Source organism: Phycodurus eques, chromosome 13 (assembly GCF_024500275.1).
Source record: "Phycodurus eques isolate BA_2022a chromosome 13, UOR_Pequ_1.1, whole genome shotgun sequence".
NCBI lineage: Eukaryota > Metazoa > Chordata > Actinopteri > Syngnathiformes > Syngnathidae > Phycodurus > Phycodurus eques.
In genome coordinates, this window is record NC_084537.1 from 10,816,509 (window position 1) to 10,838,486 (window position 21,978).

Consider the following 21,978-nt stretch of genomic DNA (forward strand, 5'->3'; position numbering starts at 1 on the left):
GGGCTCGGCTTCTACGGAGCGCTGGCGAATCTAGTCTTATCTTTATAGTTGAGTTGAGTTTGTTTGTGGGATATGTGAGTCAAGACATCATTTTCGGCTTGTTTGTTGTTGTAATAACGCCACCACTCCCAGCTGTAACTATATCAATTTAGATTTCCTAGTACTTTATTTTTACGAGTTTAGCAAGTTAACGTAAAATTTGAACCTATTAATGGTTCCACGTTTAGATACAGACTTGAAGATTTGGACCCAGTCACATGAACGAGGCTCGTTATAGTACAACTTGGTATCTATTCCTATCTAGTTACCAAAATGTCGCTTTGTATCGTTTGCGACGATGTGTGGACGTTTGGAAATGGAAGCTTGTGACCGAAGTCCGAAGGTTGAGTCACAGCTTCAGCGACACAACACACATATAAATACGATGGATTCTTGCTGTAAACGACACTGATGTCCTGCAATGGGGACCCCGAGGAATGGTATGAACAAGGAGAGATTTATTTTGTCTGTGGACGTGGGCACGACTTTGATCAGATGTCACGTGTATGACAAGAAGGCAGAAATCCGTGGCTCGTCCTGTACAGAGGTACAGTGTCCACTTTCCTCCAGCTACTGTCACGCAACGTGTCATGCACTCTTGTTAATGTTGTATTCTGTATTTAGGTGGTCCCGTTGTATCCAGAGGAAGGCCATGTGGAACTTGACCCAGACACATTGTGGAAAAGCTTAATCTCTGTGGTGAAGGGGGCTGTAAAAGGTACTGCTCGTTTCCTACATCCCTATTAAAACCATCACCAAGAAACTGGAAATTGTCATGGACCAGTGGTAGGAAAGAACATTTTAGTTAAGAGTTATCCGTACTTAAATTAAAAAAAATATTCTGAGGACTTTCTACTTTAGCTCCCTACATTTGAAAACAAACATTTGTACTTTCTAGTCCCTACTTTTTTAATCGACCACTAATTAATTAATTGACTAACTAATTAATTGACAAGTGTTTTGATCATTGAATAATCGTTTAGAGAGCTTGTTTAACTTAAAATTATTGTTTGAGTATGTTTGTTTGTACAGTACATTCACCCAAATGCCACAAATCCCACTGAACAATGCCTCACTGTGCAATACTGAACCCAGTTGCAAAAGCAACTCGAGACTTTCCATCCATCCATCCACGGGGGTGCCGGAGCCTATCCCAGCCATCTTCGGGCAGGAGGCGGGGTACACCCCGAACTGGTCGCCAGCCAATCGCAGGGCACACATAAACAAACAACCATTCGCGCACACATTCACACCTACGGGCAATTACAAGTCTTTAATCAACCTACCACGCATGTTTTTGGAATGTGGGAGGAAACCGGAGTGCCCGGAGAAAACACACGCAGGCACGGGGAGAACATACAAACTCCACCCAGGCGGGGCCGGGATTTGAACCCCGTTCCTCAGAACTGTGAGGTAGATGTGCTAACCAGTCGTCCACCGTGCTGCCAACTCGAGACTTTATGAAAGAAAAATAGATTGGATAGTCTTTAAAGGGAAAGTCAGTCACCAGATCTCAACCCAGTAGAGCGGGCCTTTCACTTGCAGAATACAAAAGCAATAAACAAGCAGCAACTGAAAGTAAAAGTAGCATCTCCAGGAAGGAAACTGAAAATTTGCTCATATTCATGGGGTCGAGACTTGAGACAGTCCTTGACTCTCCAAGGATTTATATCTATGTATTGGTAATATAAATAGCTCTAATCTGCATAAAATGGTTGTAAGATGAATGTCAACAACTTATTTAAAATCCATTGTGGTTGAGTGTTTTTAAAAAAAAACATTAAAAAAAAAACATAAGAGCTCTGTCATTTCCCCAATACTTCTGCAGCTAACTGAAAATAAGTTAAAGTTGAAAAGATCAAATCAAATAAAAAAATAGCCTACACTGAAATTGTGAATTGAATGTTCAGCACAATCATACTCAGGTCCTGTGTTGCACAATTTAGATGCCGGAGTCCAAATGCATCAAATGGAGGCTCTGGGCATCTCTACTCAGCGAGCTACCTTCACAACATGGGACAGGTGATTCTGTATGACCTGAGAATCTTTACAGTACTCACAGTGTCACTTTATTTACTTGTGTACTCTTTTTCACATCCTTACTTTCCCTTTCGCAGGAGAACTGGTGTTCCTTTCCATAATTTCATCAGCTGGCAAGACCAGAGAGCAGCAGACCTGGTAACGTCATGGAACAGATCATGCACCTTGAAAGTGAGTCTCATTCTGCTTTGCTGATTTGTATCTGCAATTTCTTTTTTTATTAATAAGTGACTCAAAAGAGTCTTAACGCCATTGGCATTAAATCTTTCTCCATTAAATACATTTAAAAAACATACAAGTAAGGTGCATTATTTTCAGTTATCATTGGCTAATTTAGTATTTTCATTAGATATAGGAACACGTTTTTTTGATAGCCTGTCCAATATTTTTTTCTCTTCACAATAAAAGCACGATGCAAGTTAATAGGAGGGATATCAAAACAGTATTGTATATCCTGTAAGTGACAAAAAAAAAAGAAATTGCACTCTTTTTTTTTTTTTTTTTTTTTTAACTTAAGAACATTTCTAGGTCTGTAATTTTCTTAAGGAGTTGAAACAGTACTTCTACGAGTCTTTTTTTTTTGTTTTTTTTTTTTAACACAAATATCTGTACTTCTATTTTAGTGTGAGTACATTTGCCAACTCTGCCTTTAGGCAATCCATGGCGTGATGAAAGTTCTGCACTTCGTGACCAGGCAGAAGCGGTCACTTGCAGCGAGTCTGATTGTGTTCTCGACTCAACATGTCACCTTCCGCCTTGTTTGGGCCCTCAAACACTACAAACAGGTGAGTGTACCTGTATGTGAGTGTTAAAACAATAATGCACTGCGTAGTAAACATAATGCCTCGTGTGCGCTGTTCTAAAATCTGTAGTTAAACTAACATGGACAAGTTACATTTTCTTATTAGCACTTTCACAAATAATTAAATATACAATTACCAACGGTATTTAGCTACATGAGGTGGTTACATTTTAGAAAAGCATGAAGTGTGATCAACCCAAACCCATTTAAAGACAAGTTTTTACACAGCTCTTGTACAACCCCAATTCCAATGAAGTTGGGACGTTGTGTTAAACATAAATAAAAGCAGAATACAATGATTTGCAAATCATGTTCAACCTATATTTAATTGAATACGCTACAACAACAAGATATTTAATGTTCAAACAGATTAACTTTATTGTTTTTAGCAAATAATCATGTACTTAGAATTTTATGGCTGCAACATGTTCCAAAAAAGCTGGGACAGGGTCATGTTTACCACTGTGTTACATCACCTTTTCTTTTAACAACATTCAATAAACCTTTGGGAACTGAGGACACTTATTGTTGAAGCTTTGTCGGTGGAATTATTTCCCATTCTTGCTTGATGTACCGCTTCAGCTGTTTAACAGTCCGGGGTCTCCGTTGTCGTATTTTATGCTTCATAATGCGCCAAACATTTTCAATGGGAGACAGGTCTGGACTGCAGGCAGGCCAGTCGAGAACCCCCACTCTTTTACTACGAAGCTTTTACTACGTGCTGAATGTGGTTTGGCATTGTCTTGCTGAAATAAGCAGGCGCGTCCATGAAAAAGACGTTGCTTGGATGGCAGCATATGTTTCCCCAAAACCTGTGTGTACCTTTAGGCATTAATGGTGCCTTCACAGATGTGTAAGTTACCCATGCCATTGGCACTAACACAGCCCCATACCATCACAGATGCTGGCTTTTGAACTTTGTGTCCATAACAGTCCGGATGGTTCTTTTCCTCTTTGGCCCAGAGGACACGACATCCACAATTTCCAAAAGCAATTTGAAATGTGGACTCGTCGGACAACAGAACACTTTACCACTTTGCATCAGTCCATCTTACATGAGCTCGGGCCATGAGAAGCCGGCAGCGTTTCTGGGTGTTGTTGATAAATGGCTTTTGCTTTGCATAGTAGAGTTTCAAGTTGCACTTACGGATGTAGCGCCGAACTGTATTTGCTGACATTGGTTTTCTGAAGTTTTTCTGAGCCCATGCGGTGATATCCTTTACACATCAATGTGTTTTTGATGCAGTGCCGCCTGAGGGATCGAAGGTCACGGGCATTCAATGTTGGTTTTCGGCCTTGCCGCTTACATGCAGTGATTTCTCCAGATTCTCTGAACCTTTTGATGATATTATGGACTGTAGATGATGAAATCCCTAAATTCCTTGCAATTGTACGTTGAGGAACATTGTCCTGAAACTGTTTGACTATTTTCTCACGCACTTGTTCACAAAAAGGTGAACCTCGCCCCATCTTTGCTAGTGAATGACTGAGCAATTCAGGGAAGCTCCTTTTATACCCAATCATGGCACCCACCTGTTCCCAATTAGCCTGTTCACCTGTGGGATGTTCCAAACAGGTGTTTGATCAGCATTCCTCAACTTTCTCAGTCTGTTTTGCCACCTGTCCCAGCTTTTTGGGGACGTGTTGCAGCCATAAATTTCCAAGTTAATGATTATTTGCTAAAAACAATAACGTTTATCAGTTTGAACATTAAATATCTTGTCGTTTTAGTGTATTCAATTAAATATAGGTTGAACGTGATTTGCAAATCATTGTATTCTGTTTTTATTTATGTTTAACACAACATCCCAATTTTATTGGAATTGGGGTGGTATTTCCCTCACAAGATTGAAGAATTGATAGCGAGACATAATGTTTTGGCTGGTAAATGTATACACTGTATGCCATCTTGCTCCATTACAGCTTTGTAAATCATAACACACAAACCAAGCATACTATTTTGTGTTGGTATAAAGCAGAGATTAGTTGCACAGTGTCACATTCAATATTGAAACAAGATTCATAATCACATTTCCTAAAATTGTTGCCAACAAACTATTTGTCAAGCAACACTTCAGTAGACTGTGCTATAGTCTACTGTGATGTGTCAATACAAAATTCTATTCCTCCATTTAAGGTTCATAATATAACCCCCAGTTGAATGTCGATTCAAACAGCAATGCACATAAAATGTAATTTCCCCTAAACATATTCACTGTTGCTGTTTCTTTCCTCTTAGGTTGCTCAAGCAGTGGCAGATGGAAACTGCTGCTTTGGAACAATTGACACCTGGCTCTTGTTCAAACTCACAAAAGGTAGCTCTGCTATTTTCACATCATTCTCCCATGAGACCCACCCCTCTGCAAATTTCCCCCAAATTCAGTGCAATGATTTGCATGATATAGTTCAGCTGGAATTCAACATCTAATTACTAAATTCTTTACAAATGTGTCAAATGATCACATCATGAAAAAAAAGAACAATCATCTCTCTGTGTCACCTGATCTCCACCAGGTCTGATTCATGCCACAGACTACTCAAATGCAAGTTCAACCGGGATTTTTGACTCCTATCAGGTCTCGTGTAAACTGTAATTTTGTTAATTTTCACTTTGGATGAATTTGTTTTGTATCCTTGTGATGGTTTTCTATTCACAGATGTGTTGGAGTCAGTTACTGTGCTCTCTGGTCTCCCTGCCACTCTCTATTTTCCCCAAAGTAGAAAATACAGGGTGAGTAAATAAATTTTAGAGTCAGTTGGCACAACATTAGGTACACCTGCACATCTAATGAGATCCAACCATCCGTCAGTTCTGTACCGCTTTTCCTGTTCTGGGTCAGGCCGAAGCTGGAGTCTTTCCCAGTTGAATCTGGGGGGCAAGAGAGACAAAGTCAATAAAAGAGAACATAGAGACAGACAATCATTCCTATTCACATTTGCAGCTCCAGTGACTGAGCAGGAATTGATCCCACGTTGGCTACACTAAAGTCAGTCGTGTACCGCTACAGCACCCGTGACTACTAATGAGATCCGACACAAAAATTCTGTCCTTACAAAGATAATGGTGCTCAGTTTTTATTGATATTAGTTTCATCCCATTTACCCCCATGACAGTTAACATATTGGAGGAAGCTAATACTTTACTGACAGTGTCAATACAAATAGCTTTATTACATTTGTTAGATCAGCTGTTTTTTCATACAGCTCTTCTATTGGATCTCATTAGATTGTGTTTGTAATGTTGTGGCTGGTGTACATTTTGCCACAGTTGCCCACATATACTATACATTACGGGCCAAAATTAAAGGATACTTAGCTTCGGGGTACAATTTTTGGATAAACCTCAAATGCACTATAACCTTAACAAGTGAGCTTTGTTTGACCATATCACAACTTTTGAATGCAAATGTCCAACTGTTCAATTTTGCAGCACTTTTTGCACAATTTGCTGTTCGCCAACAAGGAGTTGAACGACAAAATTCGAACAGGTTTTTTGTCCATGAATGGACCAATAAATGTCCTGCGTCAATTAAAATTGGTATTTAAACAGTCTTCTTCATCATGCGGTTCACATTTTGACATCATGACACCGACTCGGCACCTAAAAATTGCTCAACAGTACTTCACCATTGCGAGGCTTGCTATTAGCAGGTTCAACAGAGGTAAAGAGTGACTGGAGGAGTCATAGAAAGACATAGAACTCAACATATGTGGAAATTTTCACATAATTTTCATGGACCAAACACCTTTTGTGAATGTAGCCATTCAGCTCCTTGTAAGAGAACACTTGTGAAAAGTGTTCTTTACTCAAATATTGAACACTTGGACATTCTATTGAAAAGTTTAGAGAAGGTCAAACTAAGTTAACCTGTAAAGATTCTAGCGCATTTCAGGTTCATCCTGAAAGTTCACCCAAAATCCCAATATCCCTGTTTATGAGTAGTGTGTTTTGTGCTTTTACAGTAGAAGGAATGAGGAAATAGAAATGACACCTGTATACTGTTTCACCTCCCAATTGTAAAGAAATGTACCTCAGGAAAGCAAAGTTGTACTTCTTAGTAGAGATGTCCCAATCTGATCACGTGATTTTCACCTGATCGAGATTGGTTGAAGAAGATCGGTTTTATTCATTTTCTAACATTTTAAATGTCATAACGTGACAAAATAATCCCGAGGTGCAAAGATCTTTCCAAATGGAACGGTAATAGCTTCATTTTATATTCAACAATGTAACTTTTCGGGGTATTTTTAGTAACAGTATAATATAAGTGACGGAAAGTGACACACAGACTCTGTGTGTATGTGCGTGGGTGAGACTCACACACAAATTAATGTTTTATCGCGACGTTCTTCTATCCATCCATCCATCCATTTTCTGAGCCGCTTCTCCTCACTAGGGTCGCAGACGTGCTGGAGCCTATCCCAGCTATCATCGGGCAGGAGGCACCCTGAACTGGTTGCCAACCAATCGCAGGGCACATACAAACAAACAACCATTCGCACTCACATTCACACCTACGGGCAATTTAGAGTTGTCAATTCAGCTACCTTGCATGTTTTTGGGATGTGGGAGGAAACCGGAGTGCCCGGAGAAAACCCACGCAGGCACGGGTAGAACATGCAAACTCCACACAGGCGGGGCCGGGGATTGAACCCCAGTCCTCAGAACTGTGAGGCAGACACTCTAACCAGACACTCTAACCAGTCGCCCACTGTCCCGCCGACGTTCTTCTATTCTTTTTTATGTATTTATTTTATATATATATATATATATATATATATATTTTATATATATATATTTATTTTATATACTGCAAACGTGTAGCTCCATGCATGCATCACACCACACTGACCCAAAGAGTCCAAGGGCCCCACCGTAGGAACAGCATTTTTTCCCTCTGACTGTCGGAGATGAAATCAGACTGAAATTTTCCTGTTTTTGGTCAATTAGGATTACCAAAATGATTTCTATTTGCTAAATATATATTGTTTTTTATTTTAATATTATTATTTTACTTGTTACTCATGTATTTTTTGGTTGTTCTTTTAAACATTAAAAGTTGAGTTTTAGTAGATCCCGCTTCTTGCCCAGAGTCAGTTGGGATAGGGTTCAGCACGGCCGCGACCCCAGTGAGGATAAGCGGTACGGAAAATGGATGGATGGAGTTTTGGTAGTTATATGTATCGGATCGGGACTCGGCATCGGCAGTTACTTAAAATGAAAGACTCTGACTCGGGTGCAAAAAAATGTGATTGTGACATCCCTACTTCTTAGTATAGTGTGAGATGATGTATGTTTGTTCTCTCCTGTTGTACTCCAGCCATGAATTTGGTTTCACAGACCCGTCCATCTTTGGGATATCCATTCCCATCATGTCAGTGGTGAGTTGGTATCACACCCTCTGATACGACGTCAGATCAGTGTCCTTATTGTCCTCGTTACGTGAGACCGTGTTATCTTGCCAATTATAAACCCGTTATTAAGAAATACTTCACGCTGTAGATGGCGGACCAACAGGCTGCCATGTTTGGAGAGTGTTGCTACAGTGTGGGTGATGTGAAGATCACCATGGGAACAGGCACCTTCATGGACATCAATACTGGCAGCACACCTCACACATCTGTAAATGGTAACGTATAATACAGAAGAAAGTACAATACAAGCATACAATCTACTGTATGTTCATGTCAGGTCTGTAACAACCAGATGTGGGTCTTCTTGTTAGGTCTCTATCCGTTAGTAGGGTGGAAGATTAGCAAAGAAGTGGTGTATCTGGCTGAGGGTAACGCAGCAGACACCGGCACCGCTATCAAATGGGCTCAGGCACTGGGTGAGTGATGAGATGTTTGGAAATGACTGTAATTGCTTGGGATAAAAGTGGAAAATCTGCAAAAGGGAAGCAAAATCCCATATTTTCTTCTATATTCATTTTCTCTTGCACCTGTCAATGACAGTGAATGAGTTGTTGTTTATTTGGTATTGTTTAATAATTAAACAATACCAAATAAACAAATACTCGGTTAATAAACAGTAATCGGAAAAAAATATTTCGCAATGAACTTTAATGCAAATCTGATTAATTGATGGAATGATCGATAGGATAATTAGTTAAAAAAATATTCGATTATGACAGTTCTAATGTAGATATTTACTGTAATTATGAGATTACCTTTGTATCAGCGTAGTTTAGTAATAGTTCTATTTTGAATTACGTCATCGCCATAAGAATGGAACTCTGAACTTGGTACTTGGTTATTGGTTACGGAGCTCTAACCTGAAACCGTGCCAAGCGTAGCACAGCTGTCATTGCATATGAATGCCATCATAATAAGACACTCACGGTTACGTGAGATCCCAAACGATGCCATTCCAGACAAACAAGTTTTGCCATTTCTAAACATGTCACCATCTAGACAGAGCTGTCATACTCAAGGAGAACCGGCCCTCCTGGTAAAAGAACTTGGGTTCAAAACTAGTTATCCATTATAAAATGATAATAATCTAATGCAGTGCATTGGGCAATTATTAATGTTCCCACACAGAACATATTAGGCAAGGGACAAGAAGTTGAACTGCCTTGCAATCTAGCCCAACAAACACAGTGCAGCTCAGCTTCTGGCTGGCGACATGCTGTTGGCAGAACGTCAAATTTATTGACTCATTCAAAACAGCATCATGCCAGTGTGGATATAGTACAAAGGCAACTTATAGCAGTTCTCCCAGGGTTTTCATGGAGCCAAAGCAATAACAAATGGCATTGTTAGTGCTTTAATAAGCCACACTATTCCAACTATTCCTATTGCACTTGTCTACATCCTTCATTTTCTTAGAGACCAATGATTGATGTCGCACTTTACAAAAACAAAATATTTGATGTCTTGATGTTTCATTTTAAAAGTCATTCAATCTTTTCCAGTTTACAATAAACGCAAAGCAGTGTGTTTTGCATTTTTTACCTTATCATAACAAATGTGAATCAAACCAAAACCTTAAAACAAAGGTACTGCACATACCGAAGTAAGATTTAATTTTTTATTTTTTTCATATCGCACCACCCTTAGTGAATATACAGCTACGTGGTTTCTGCATTATAGACAGTTCTCTGAGGGCAACCGTAACTACAATGTGGCCCACAATGAAAATAAGGACAGCGCCACGAAAACGTATTGGCAACCTTCTCAAATTCTTAGATCTTTGCATTTTTCCACTTTGTTTAAGATCATCAAACAAATCTAAATGTCAGACAAATATAACCCAAGTGAACTTAAAATGCTGTTGTTGTTTTTTTGTTTTTTATAAAGAGAAAACAAAACTATTCAAAATTACCTGGCCTTGGGTGAAAAAGTAATGGCCCCCTAAACCCAATAACTGGAAGAACCATCCTCAGCAGCAACAACTGAAATCAAGTTTTCTAAAACTTTTGGCCCACTCCATCCATCCATCCATTTTCTACCGCTTATCCGAGGTTGGGTCGCGGGGGCAGTAGCTTTAGCAGGGACGCCCTGACTTCCCTCCCCCCAGCCACTTCATCCAGCTCTTCCGGGGGGATCCCGAGGCGTTCCCAGGCCAGCTGAAAGACATAGTCTCTCCAGCATGTCCTGGGTCGTGCCCTGGGTCTCCTCCCATTGGGACATGCCCGGAACACCTCACCAGGGAGGCGTCCGGGAGGCATCCTAATCAGATGCCCCAGCCACCTCATCTGGCTCCTCTCGATGTGGAGGAGCAGCGGCTCTACTCTGAGCTCCTCCCGGATGACCGAGCTTCTCACCCTATCTCTAAGGGAGAGCCCGGACACCCTGCGGAGGAAACTCATTTCGGCCGCTTGTATCCGGGATCTTGTTCTTTCGGTCACGACCCACAGCTCGTGACCATAGGTGTGAGGGTAGGAACGTAGATCGACGGGCAAATTGAGAGCTTCGCCTTTCGGCTTAGCTCCATCTTTACCACAACGGACCGATACAAAGTCTGCATCACTGCAGACACTGCACCGATCCGCCTGTCAATCTCCCGTTCCATTCTTCCCTCACTCGTGAACAAGACCCCAAGATACTTGAACTCCTCCACTTGGGGCAGGATCTCATCCCCAACCTGGAGAGGGCACGCCACCCTTTTCCGACTGAGGACCATGGTCTCAGATTTGGAGGTGCTGATTCTCATCCAAGCCTCTTCACACTGCGAACTGCTCCAGTGAGAGTTGGAGATCACGGCTTGATGAAGCCAACAGAACCACATCATCTGCAAAAAGCAGAGATGCAATACTGAGGCCACCAAACCGGACCCCTTCTACGCCTCGGCTGCGCCTTGAAATTCTGTCCATAAACGTTATGAACAGAATCGGTGACAAAGGGCAGCCTTGGTGGAGTCCAACCCTCACCGGGAACGAATCCGACTTCCTGCCGGATATGCGGACGGTGGTGGTCCCCCTTTTTAATAAGGGGGACCGGAGGATGTGTTCCAACTACAGGGGGATCACACTCCTCAACATCCCTGGTAAGGTCTATTCATGGGTGCTGGAGAGGAGGGCCCGTCGGGAAGTCAGATCTCAGATTCTGGAGGAGTAGTGTGGTTTTCGTCCTGGCCGTGGAACAGTTGACCAGCTCTACACCCTCGGCAGTGTCCTCGAGGGTGCATGGGAGTTCGCCCAACCAGTCTACATGTGTTTTGTGGACTTGGAGAAGGCGTTCGACCGTGTCCCTTGGGAGTCCTGTGGTGGGTGCTTCGGGGGTATGGGGTACCGAACCCCCTGATATGGGCTGTTCGGTCCCTGTACGACTGGAGTCAGAGTTTGGTCCGCATATACGGCAGTAAGTCAGACTCGTTTCCGGTGAGGGTTGGACTCCGCCAAGGCTGCCCTTTGTTACCGATTCGGTTCATAACTTTTATTAATCATGATTGGGTGTGATCAGTGAAAATTAACCAAAAATTGTGATTAGCCACAATTAATTTATGACATAACAAGGGGAGTAATTACTTTTTCACACAGAGGGAGGTTACTTTGAAAAGGTTTTTTTTGTCCTTAATTAATATCACTATTTAAAAACAACATTTTAAGTTCAGTTGGGTTATATTTGTCTATTTACTTTTGTTTGACGATCTTAAACATTAAAGTGGGGGAAACGATGCAAAAATATAAGAATTTGGGGGGGGGGGGGCAATACTTTTTCATGGCACTGTATGACACCTAGAAAAATCCACCATTGTGTAAAGCAATGTGATAACTTTTTTTTGCGTTTGTAGATCTGTTCGCTGACGTGAAGCATACCAGCCCTATGGCATACAGCGTGAGTGACTCAAACGGTGTGTGTTTCGTCCCGTCTTTCAGCGGCCTGCAGGTACGAGCGCAGTTTCAACGTGAGAACATTTGCCTGATGAATGCAAACATTTTATGATTTATTTATTATTATTTTTTGCATGTCTGATACCAGATTATCCATCTTTTCAATCCATTTGTCCCTGTAATATATTTTTGGTCTTTTTTTATTTTATTTTCCTCTGCTACCTTTCTGAAGTGGCCTTTGTAAGTGTGCCTTTTGAATATTAATAACCAAAGTACTATAATGTGTTGGCAGATACCAATGAAGGCATTAGCAGTGTTTGGAATTATTCCCTCATTCCGTACTCCCTAATCACTAATCACAGTTTTTCAAGATATGAGCCACGACACGGCTAAATTTTGTCGTGACATACCGTATTTTCACGACCATAAGGCGCATCGTATTAAAAGGCGCAGTCTCAGTTACGGGGTCTATTTCTGTATTTAACACATACATAAGGCGCACCGTATTATCGGGCGCAGGCATGGTAAAACATACGCTAGCTTAACACATACGGTAGCATGCATGCACGCTAAAGCAATGTTTTTAAAAAGGCAGCTGGAGCAAAACTGAGTTCGGTACAAGTATTTAACAATGTACTCACGTTATTTTTTGGTCAATCCTCATCCACAAATCCATCAAAGTCCTCATCTTCTGTATCCGAAATGAACAGCTGGGCAAGTTCTCCATCAAACACGCCGGGTTCCCTCTCGTCATTGTTGGAGTCAGTCTCGTTGCCGTGCAGCTACTCAGAAATGATGTTAGCTTTTACGAAAGCTCGAACAACAGTGCAAGCAGACACGTTAGCCCAACCATCCACAATCCATTCACATATGGTGGCGTAACTCGCCCGGCTTTGCCTCCCAGTCTTAGTTGCACTTGGTTTTTCACAGCGGCTGTGAAATGGGCGCGCATGGAGTCACAGATCACCTGGGACGGACGGTGATGCGTGGAAAAAAACATCTGGTCTCTTTACGTACACCTCACTCAGCCACTCTCTCATTTTCTCCTCGTCCATCCAGCCCTTTTGATTGGCCTTAACGATGACTTCGGCTGGAAACCTTTCTTTAGGCAGCGTCTTCCTCTTAAAAATCACTATAGGTTGCAGTTTCTGTCAATTACCATGGCAACCAAGCACAACAGTAAAAGCCGACTTCTCGTGCCCCGTTGTGCGTATCGCTACCGAGGTGGTCCCCTTCTTCTCTACAGTGTGGTTCACCGGGATGTCAAAAGTGAGCGAAAGTGACATGGAAAAGGCATGTTGGTGATGTGGTTGGGCTGGATGTGTTTGTCGGCAATCTTTTTACTGCAGTAGGAACGGAAGATAGCCAGCTTTTCCTTGTAATCCGCCGGAAGTTGCTGCGCCACGGTAGTCCTTGCCCGGTTGGCGCCGTTTCATAAAACGAAAGCACCAAGACGGACCTCCTTGAAAATGTTCAATTTTCATTTCTTCTGCAAGCGTTGTTGCCCTCAGTCGAATGGTGACTGTAGAGACGCTTCTCCCGGCTGTTCTTTGCTCATTAATCCATTGCTCGAGTTGGTCTTTCAACTCCTTCGTCTTCTTGACTTGGCGAAGCTCGTTTTCCTGCTTCCTGCGCTTGCGAACCATGGATTCGTTGATCTTCTTGAATTCTCTCGCGGCTGCTCGATTCCCATGTTGCTCCGCGTAACTGATAGCTTGCAGTTTAAACTGTGCTTGGTAAGCGTGTCTCTTCGTAGGTGCCATTTTCGAGGGTCCTTCGCCAAACCAATGTTGTTTGCACATACCGGCACTATATACCTACTGGGGCCGTGCCTTTAGCGTCCTACTTCACGCGCACCCTTCCCCCTTTACGTCCGCATGCTGTCCTCAGTCACGTCCGCCTTTCCTCTATATAAGCAGCGTGTTGGCAGGAAATGCTCCCAGTCAGTCAAGCGGAGCGCTCATCAAAGTCACACATAAGGCGTGCCACATTATAAGTGCGCTTTATAGTCGTGAAAATACGGTACTAGCAAATATTTGAGTGGACTTCAGACTCACACTTCTAGATGGCGCCAGCAAACTTGAAAACATCTGGTCACCATCCACATGGGTTTCCCTGCAGTGTAAGGACAATACCAGTTGGGGGCAGTATGTACCATTAAGCGGGGTTGCCAACCGGCAATTGACCCCACAGAAGAAGAACAGGCAAGGACAATACATTAGGTCCAGTAGTGTTATGCGTTCGCATTTTTCGTTTTAGCAGGTCCTGTGGAGAGCAAATGTTATTACTGTGTTTGTATTCGTACAATACTGTTGACTGCAAATTTTTTTTAATTGTTTTTAATCAAGTTAAAATAAAAAAAAATTGTTTGTTTTTTGACTGGGATGAAACTTTCATTCATTTCAATGGGGAAAGGTGCTTTGAGATACATGGGTTTCAGGATATGAGCATAGTCACAATGAATTGAATTTGTATCAAAGCACTACTGTATAGGGATTCTTATATAGTGGATTTTATAGTTCACTCATCAGTCAAATAAAAAACATACAAAATTACGTCATTGCAACGTACCGGATCAACGTCTGCTTGTGGACCTTCTTTAAAAATATTGAACAAAATTTAGTTTTAAGATGAACGTATTTTCCAAAATTAAGATAGCTGGGATCGGCTTCAGCAGCCCGCGACCCTACTGAGGATAAGCGGTAAAGAAAATGGATGGATGGATGGATGGATAATACAAACAAACCACTCTGTGTCCATCTGTGTTGATACATTGTTCTATTTATATTTATGATATTTTCGCACAACTCATGCATTTGTTACTTGCCGAAAATCACGCTATACCCAGGAAACTGAAATGGAAAATCATTTTTCTGTATTGGACAATGTATCATGGTTTTATATTGCTTTTCTAGTGACCATCGTTCGTTCACTACTTTTCAAGGTGCATTGTGGGATAAATTGAGGGCGCTGTATAGGGATAACCAATACTAGTCATTACACATTTAAACAGCACTACAAAAATGTTAACTCACTTTACAAGACACTTTATAGTAGATGGGGAGTGATTCCAAACACAGCCCTTGTATACCTGTAGATTAATGATTATTAACTATTGTTGAAATGTTACATTTTATGCCCAAAGGCTCCTCTGAACGACCCGAAAGCTTGTGCCTCCTTCATGGGCCTCAAACCTTCCACCACCAAATGCCACCTGGTCCGGGCCATTCTCGAGTCCATTGCCTTCAGGTGAGTCTTTTTGAGGAGCCGCAGTGTTTTGCGTTGAACAGACCGAACATTCTCTCCTTTGTTTGTGCGTGTGTGTGTGTGTGTGTGTTTGTTTTCTTTGCAGAAACAAGCAACTATATGAGACGATGCTAAGAGAAACTAACATTCCCGTTAGAAAGATCAGGTAGAGTTCTTTAATGGCACCTCCTGTTTATTCCATCTTACGAGTCGATATCCCGTTAACAGGTTTGGGTTAGCGCCAGAGACTTCGGGTTCTGTGAATGTAGATTAGATTTTACTGGCAATGAATTACGGCTCAGTACGACGCAGTGTGGCTCAGTGCATTTTCCCTTGTTGTTTGCCTCTCAGGGTGGACGGCGGGGTTTCCTCTAACGACTTCATCATGCAGCTCACCGCGGACCTGTTTGGTAGAAAGATAGAAAGAGGCCAGCACCATGAAATGTCCTGCTTGGGGGCTGCTTTTGTAGCCGGACTTGGTGTGGGTATGTTAGTAGGGTTTTAAATTATTCTTCTTTAACAAGGAACGTAAGTGCTTAAGTTTCTTGTTAGGGAAAAAGAAACATCTTGCAGAATAATCTGATTTAATACAAATTCAGTCTGAATTTACACCACAAGCACTGACGTTTGACCTCCAAAATATCCCCAATACAAATTCATCCTAATAGTATAGTTGCACTTAGCACTTCTAGGACACAAGTAGACCAGGGTACAAGTCTATTAGGAGACCAGGATGCAAGGACACAAGTAGACAAGAAGACAAGTCCACTATGACACAAGGACACAAATCCTCAATGTCAGTTTGTTCTCTAAAAATATTGGTCCTGATAATGTTCTTGTTTTTTCCAGTCTGATCAAAAGTCTTTTTAGCTGCCGACTGTCTGAAGAGGAAAAATCTTCCGTAGCTCTGTAAACTGCTTTCCTATTAATTATTTATGTGATGCAATTCGATTTCAAGACAGTGTAAATCAATTACAGAAGATGCATTTGTTATGATGCCATAATTAGGTCTTTAAAAAAAAGTACTGGTATCTGGATAATACCAATTGTGGTGTGTGTGTCTTATGTGAGGTAATTATATTTTCTCAACAATCGCTGCCCTTCTTCTGGTGGCAGCGTGATCCTTCTACTGTCATTCTTGAAGTCAGCATGTCCAAACGCCCCTTATCATCATCATCATCTTCTGTCCTTGCAGGCTACTGGCAAACCTGCGAAGAGCTGAAGAAACTTCACAGTGCGAGCGACGTATTTTGCCCCGAACGAGCGCCCAGTGACTGTGCTGCTTCCGAGCACACACACGATCTCCAGAGATGGGAGAGAGCTCTCCGACGCTCCATGTATTGGTACAAGCAACCCTGACACAGGATGCGCTCACAGAAGAAAAGCGACTAAAACCTTTTTGAAGAAGTCTGATTGTGCCCTGCTATTATGTCCGGTATACTTGAAAACACATGAGGACGCAGATCGCAGCAGAGACCACACATGAATTGTTTCTCACGTAAAGATGTGATTTCAGGTCGCATACTGTCAGTGACCCCTCAGGTTACAGTATTTCATCAAATATGGACCACATAGTTGCACACTGTTCCTCACAGTGGCGCTAGTATATGAGGTAGTCCCCTGCTTCAACCTTACGAAGCCCCAGACATTAAATGGGCAAAGAAATCAAAACTATCACTACAATATAGATATAACGTGCAAAAATTACGAATGAATGGCCACAAAATAATAAATTGGTGCCATAATATAGTTGTGCCCACGAAATAGGTATAATGCTTACACAAAAATAATAATTTGTGGCCAGAAAATAAGAAAATTGTAACCGTTGCAGCCATGAAATGGGGATAACGTGTGCAAAACAATGCTCATTTGTGGCCACGAAATACTAAATTTGGGCCACGGAATAGCTATTACGTGTGCGCAAAATGCTAATTTGTGAATTTTATAACTTGGAATGACTGGGTAGGCAAATGAAGCACACCTTCACGAGAAAGTGCATTCTCGACATGGTGGGCTTGATTTGCTTCCCCAGCTGTCCAGGATTTTAAAATAAATACATAAATAAATCATTTGCACCATCCCATAAGGAGGTACTAAGTCAGATTTGTCCCTTTTCTCAATGTTACAGTAGCACAGGGACTTCACACTATGTTCACTTTGGATTTTATCAGTCTGGACGCTTTATAGAACCAAGTATATTTTTGAAGCTAGTGACTACAGGAGCCTCACATTAAAACTATATATGTAATTATGCAAATTTTAAAATGACTTCCTCCAGTCCGTGCCGTACACACATGCCCAAAACACATTACGTCTTGTTTTCTACATGTTATTTACTTTTTGCTCTTCTAATACTAATAATAATTTCTTATTGTGGCTTTTAGTGTGGGAACGTTCAAGGATCCTGGGTTGACTGGAATTGAGGCTAGTATGGAAAGCCGTTTGAGCATTTATCGATATCCTCGTTATCCATCTTAACACATTCACTGCCATTGACTGCTTTAGAAGTCAAATATCCATGTTAACTGGGAAGGCTGGCAGTGAATGAGTTGAGGTCCATGTACGATTACTTTCTTTGTCCTCACTAGTAAGACAATTTGGTGCACTACTAGAATGACTGTCTTACTAGAAACATTTATTATACATGCTACATTGTTAACTAGAAGAACTAGTAGTACTAGTAGCATGAATTTGTCAACTAGTGCCCAGCACTGAATTGTCTTTCTGATGAGCACAACGAGCATACTAGTACTATGGACCTTAAGCTAGAGATCAAGGATATGGAGAAAAAAAAATGCTCAAATGGTTTTCCATTGGCCAACACAAAATGTGATAGCCTCGATCAATAATTTGGTATTTTTGGTTGAAATGGGCTCAAAATGTGGACGCAAATCATGCAACATACCTGACTAAACGACTGCATTGTGACAGAGCCTTCGGAAGCCATTTCCTGCCATATGTTAATAATTTAAAAGCAGAGTGTGACTCAATATACGTGCGCTTTGACAAGAGTTTTGGGCTGCTGGGAGCCAGTCGCTTGAGCGTGTCTGCACATCGCTGCGTTATTGTGCTCTCAAACGCAACAAGCAAGCCTGACACTGACCTCGCACGCCCTCCCAAACACACTCGGCGCGCGTCTAATTTTTTGTTTCGTTTTTAAATACAGGTGCAGCAGCAAAAAAAGAATATGTACACGTCTCACACAGTGGGTTTTTGCATTAAACTTTTGATGATACACTATAACCATATGAGGTGCCGTATGAATAATTTGTCTCTCACACACAAAAAAACACATGCAACAAAAGAAATACCTCTCACACCTAAAGAACTCACGGTCAGCAAAAAAACCTAACAACATAAATCACCAATCCCCAACTCACCAAAAAACTCCCACTCACACAAAAGAAAACTCACACTCCAAAAGTTCCCATATAAAAAAAATCTCATTATTCGTGTTCACCCAAAGAACAACACACCACAGAAACTCACACACACACCCCAGAAAAACGTACCAAAAACCTATCACACACACCCAAAACACTCCTGCTGCAAAAACCTCACACAACAACAAAAAAACAGATGTACCAAAATAAGTCTGCCAATCACACACATTTTGTGTTGTTCACAATGTTAGCAAAGCTATGGAATCACTCATTTTAATAGCATAAAAGTCAAACCAGTGCTCAATTGTTACATACAGAAATGTATTGCGTTATAAACAACATGTACTGTAATATACTGTATTCTTTCTTATTATTACAAGAACACTGCATGGTGGACGACTGGTTAGCACATCTGCCTCACAATTCTGAGGACGCGGATTCAAATCTGGCCTCGCCGGTGTGGACTGTATGTAATTGACAAGCGAAATTCATTTTTACTTATGTACATTGAAACAATTAAACACTGCGTAACTTACTGAACTAATCTGTCACAGTTATTTTTTTCAGCTCTGAATCAATAAACAATATTCATTTCTATATCCTGAAAGTTTTTATTTTATGTAAAGCATTTTTTAATGTCGCCACAAACATTACCAGTGTTCGCTGACTTTGGCTGACTTAGTTTTGTTTAGAAACACACAGCAGTGAGTTTCAATGCTCATACGCATGCACACTTATACAGGCACACAAGGCACAAGCGTTTACCATTATTATTTAACATTTTATGGCATTTATCTGGGAGAAATATATACTTTTAAGCAGAAGCTCCTCCCGTCCCCAGAAGGCTACAGTTTACCTGGCCTGCACGCTCTGGACAATAGTGTGTCGGATTCAACGGCTGCATATTACAACATTGCGTCCAATCAAGGACAGATACATGTTAAAAACATAAATGACTTTAAACTAACCATAACGAGACCTTAAATGCAAAGTTTATGTTTTTCTTACCAATGTCAACGTCACTCCGTCCTAGTCCACGATGCATGCGCAAATTACACTGAATTAAAGAAAATCAACTAAATGAACATTTCAGTTCGGTGCCCTGCTGTAAATTTTAATTACAGTAAAGAAAAAACATTTGCATCATTTGCAAGCTAATATTTTTCAACAATGTTTATTCAAAAAAACTAAACGAATGACAACTGTGTGATGCTTTTTCAGTGTACTGAGGTCTATTTCCGTCTGTGTTTTTTATTTGTACTTAAGTAATCAAGCTGAATCAGTACAGTGTTCCTCTGCTATTCGTTGGGATCCTGCTGCGAATAGCGAAAATCGGCAAGTAAGCCGCTATATGTGGAACGTCACGTGACCAAAGCCGGAAAACAGGTTAGCAGACTTCCTGCTAACAAGCATGACTACGGTTTGATGACATGATTGTTTGAAGCGGAACTTGATAAAATAAATGTGTCTTTTCAGACAAACGTGAAATACATGTATATTATTTATTCAAACAATTATGGTATATATGTAAACACAAAGTCTAAACATTGAATATTGTCAACTTTGGTGGCTCAATGGTGGCATTTTTTGTTAAGAAAATACAGTGGGTACGGTAAGTATTCAGACCCCCTTAAATTTTTCACTTTTTTATATTGCAGCCATTTGCTAAAATAAGTTAATTTTTTCCCCACATTGATGTGCACACAGAACCCCATATTGACGGGAAAAAAAAACGGAATTGTTGAAATTTTTGCAGATTTATTAAAAAAGAAAAACTGAAATATCACACAGCCATACGTATTCAGACCCTTTGCTCAGTATTTAGTAGAAGCATCCTTTTGAGCTAATAAAGCCATACATTCTTTTTGGGAATGATGCAACAACTTTTTCACACCTGGATTTGGGGATCATCTGCCATTCAGCCTTGCAGATCCTCTCCAGTTCTGTCTGGTTGGATGATGAACGTTGGTGGGCAGCCATTTTCAGGTCTTTCCAGAGATGCTCAATTGGGTTTAAGTTAGGGCTCTGGCCGGGCCATTCAAAAACAGTCACGGAGTTGTTCTGAAGCCACTCCTTCGGTATTTCAGCTGTGTGCTTAGGGTCATTGTCTTTTTTTAAGGTGACGCTTTGGCACAATCTGAGGTTCTGAGCACTCTGGAGAAGGTTTTCGTCGAAGATATCCCTGTACTTGGCCGCATTCATCTTTCCTTCGATTGCAACTAGTCGTCCTGTCCCTGCAGCTGAAAAACACCCCCACGGCATGATGCTGCCACCAACATGCTTCACTGTTGGGACCGTATTGGACAGGTGATGAGCAGTGCCTTGTTTTCTCCACACTTGCCACTTAGAATGAAGGCCAAAAAGTTCTATCTTGGTCTCATCAGACCAGAGAATCTTATTTCTCACCATCTTGGAGTGCTTCAGGTGTTTTTTTTTAGCAAACTCCATGCGGGCTTTCATGTGTCTTGCACTGAGGAGAGGCTTCCGTCGAGCTACTCTACCATAAAGCCCCGACTGGTGGAGGGCTGCAGTGATGGTTGACTTTCTAGAACTTTCTCCCATCTCCTGACTCCATCTCTGGTGCTCAGCCACAGTGATCTTTGGGTTCTTCTTTACCTCTCTCACCAAGGCTCTTCTCCCCCAATTGCTCAGTTTGGCCAGACAGCCAGCTCTAGGAAGGGTTCTGATCGTCCCAAACGTCTTCCATTTCAGGATTATGGACGCCAACTTAAGTGCAGCAGAATTTTTTGGGGAACCTTGGCCAGCTCTGTGCCTTGCCACAATTCTGTCTCTGAGCTCTTCAGGCAGTTCCTCATGATTCTCATTTCCTCTGACATGCACTGTGAGCTGTAAGGTCTTATATAGACAGGGGCGTGGCTTTCCTAATCAAGTCCAATCAGTATAATCAAACACAGGTGGACTCTAATGAAGGTGTAGAACCATATTAAGGATGATCAGAAGAAATGGACAGCACCTGAGTTAAATATATGAGTGTCACAGCAAAAGGTCTGAATACTTATGGCAGTGTGATATTTCAGTTTTTCTTTTTTAGACGTAATTACAAAACACACCGATTGTACATGAGTGTAGGGAGTGCTTCCCATTGATGTGAGCACGCTCGCTGTGAGGGTTGCTATGGCAGCTTGTGGATGGATAGAATGAGAACAAATGTGTGCGTGTGTGTGTGTTC

General features: G+C 41.4%; 1 protein-coding gene across 1 annotated transcript; it reads left to right on the forward strand.

Annotated features, from left to right (window-relative positions):
• Positions 1 to 53: 53 nt before the first annotated feature.
• On the forward strand, positions 54 to 20,231 carry gk5 (glycerol kinase 5). Its single transcript, XM_061694363.1, has 16 exons — positions 54 to 586; positions 664 to 757; positions 1,986 to 2,061; positions 2,157 to 2,250; positions 2,733 to 2,864; positions 5,121 to 5,196; positions 5,396 to 5,457; positions 5,539 to 5,612; positions 8,203 to 8,263; positions 8,385 to 8,511; positions 8,608 to 8,712; positions 12,120 to 12,214; positions 15,305 to 15,408; positions 15,512 to 15,571; positions 15,757 to 15,890; positions 16,601 to 20,231. Exons 1-16 carry the CDS (start codon positions 461 to 463, stop codon positions 16,762 to 16,764), a joined length of 1,584 nt encoding a protein of 527 aa, XP_061550347.1. The 5' UTR covers positions 54 to 460; the 3' UTR covers positions 16,765 to 20,231.
• The last annotated feature ends 1,747 nt before the right edge of the window (positions 20,232 to 21,978 follow it).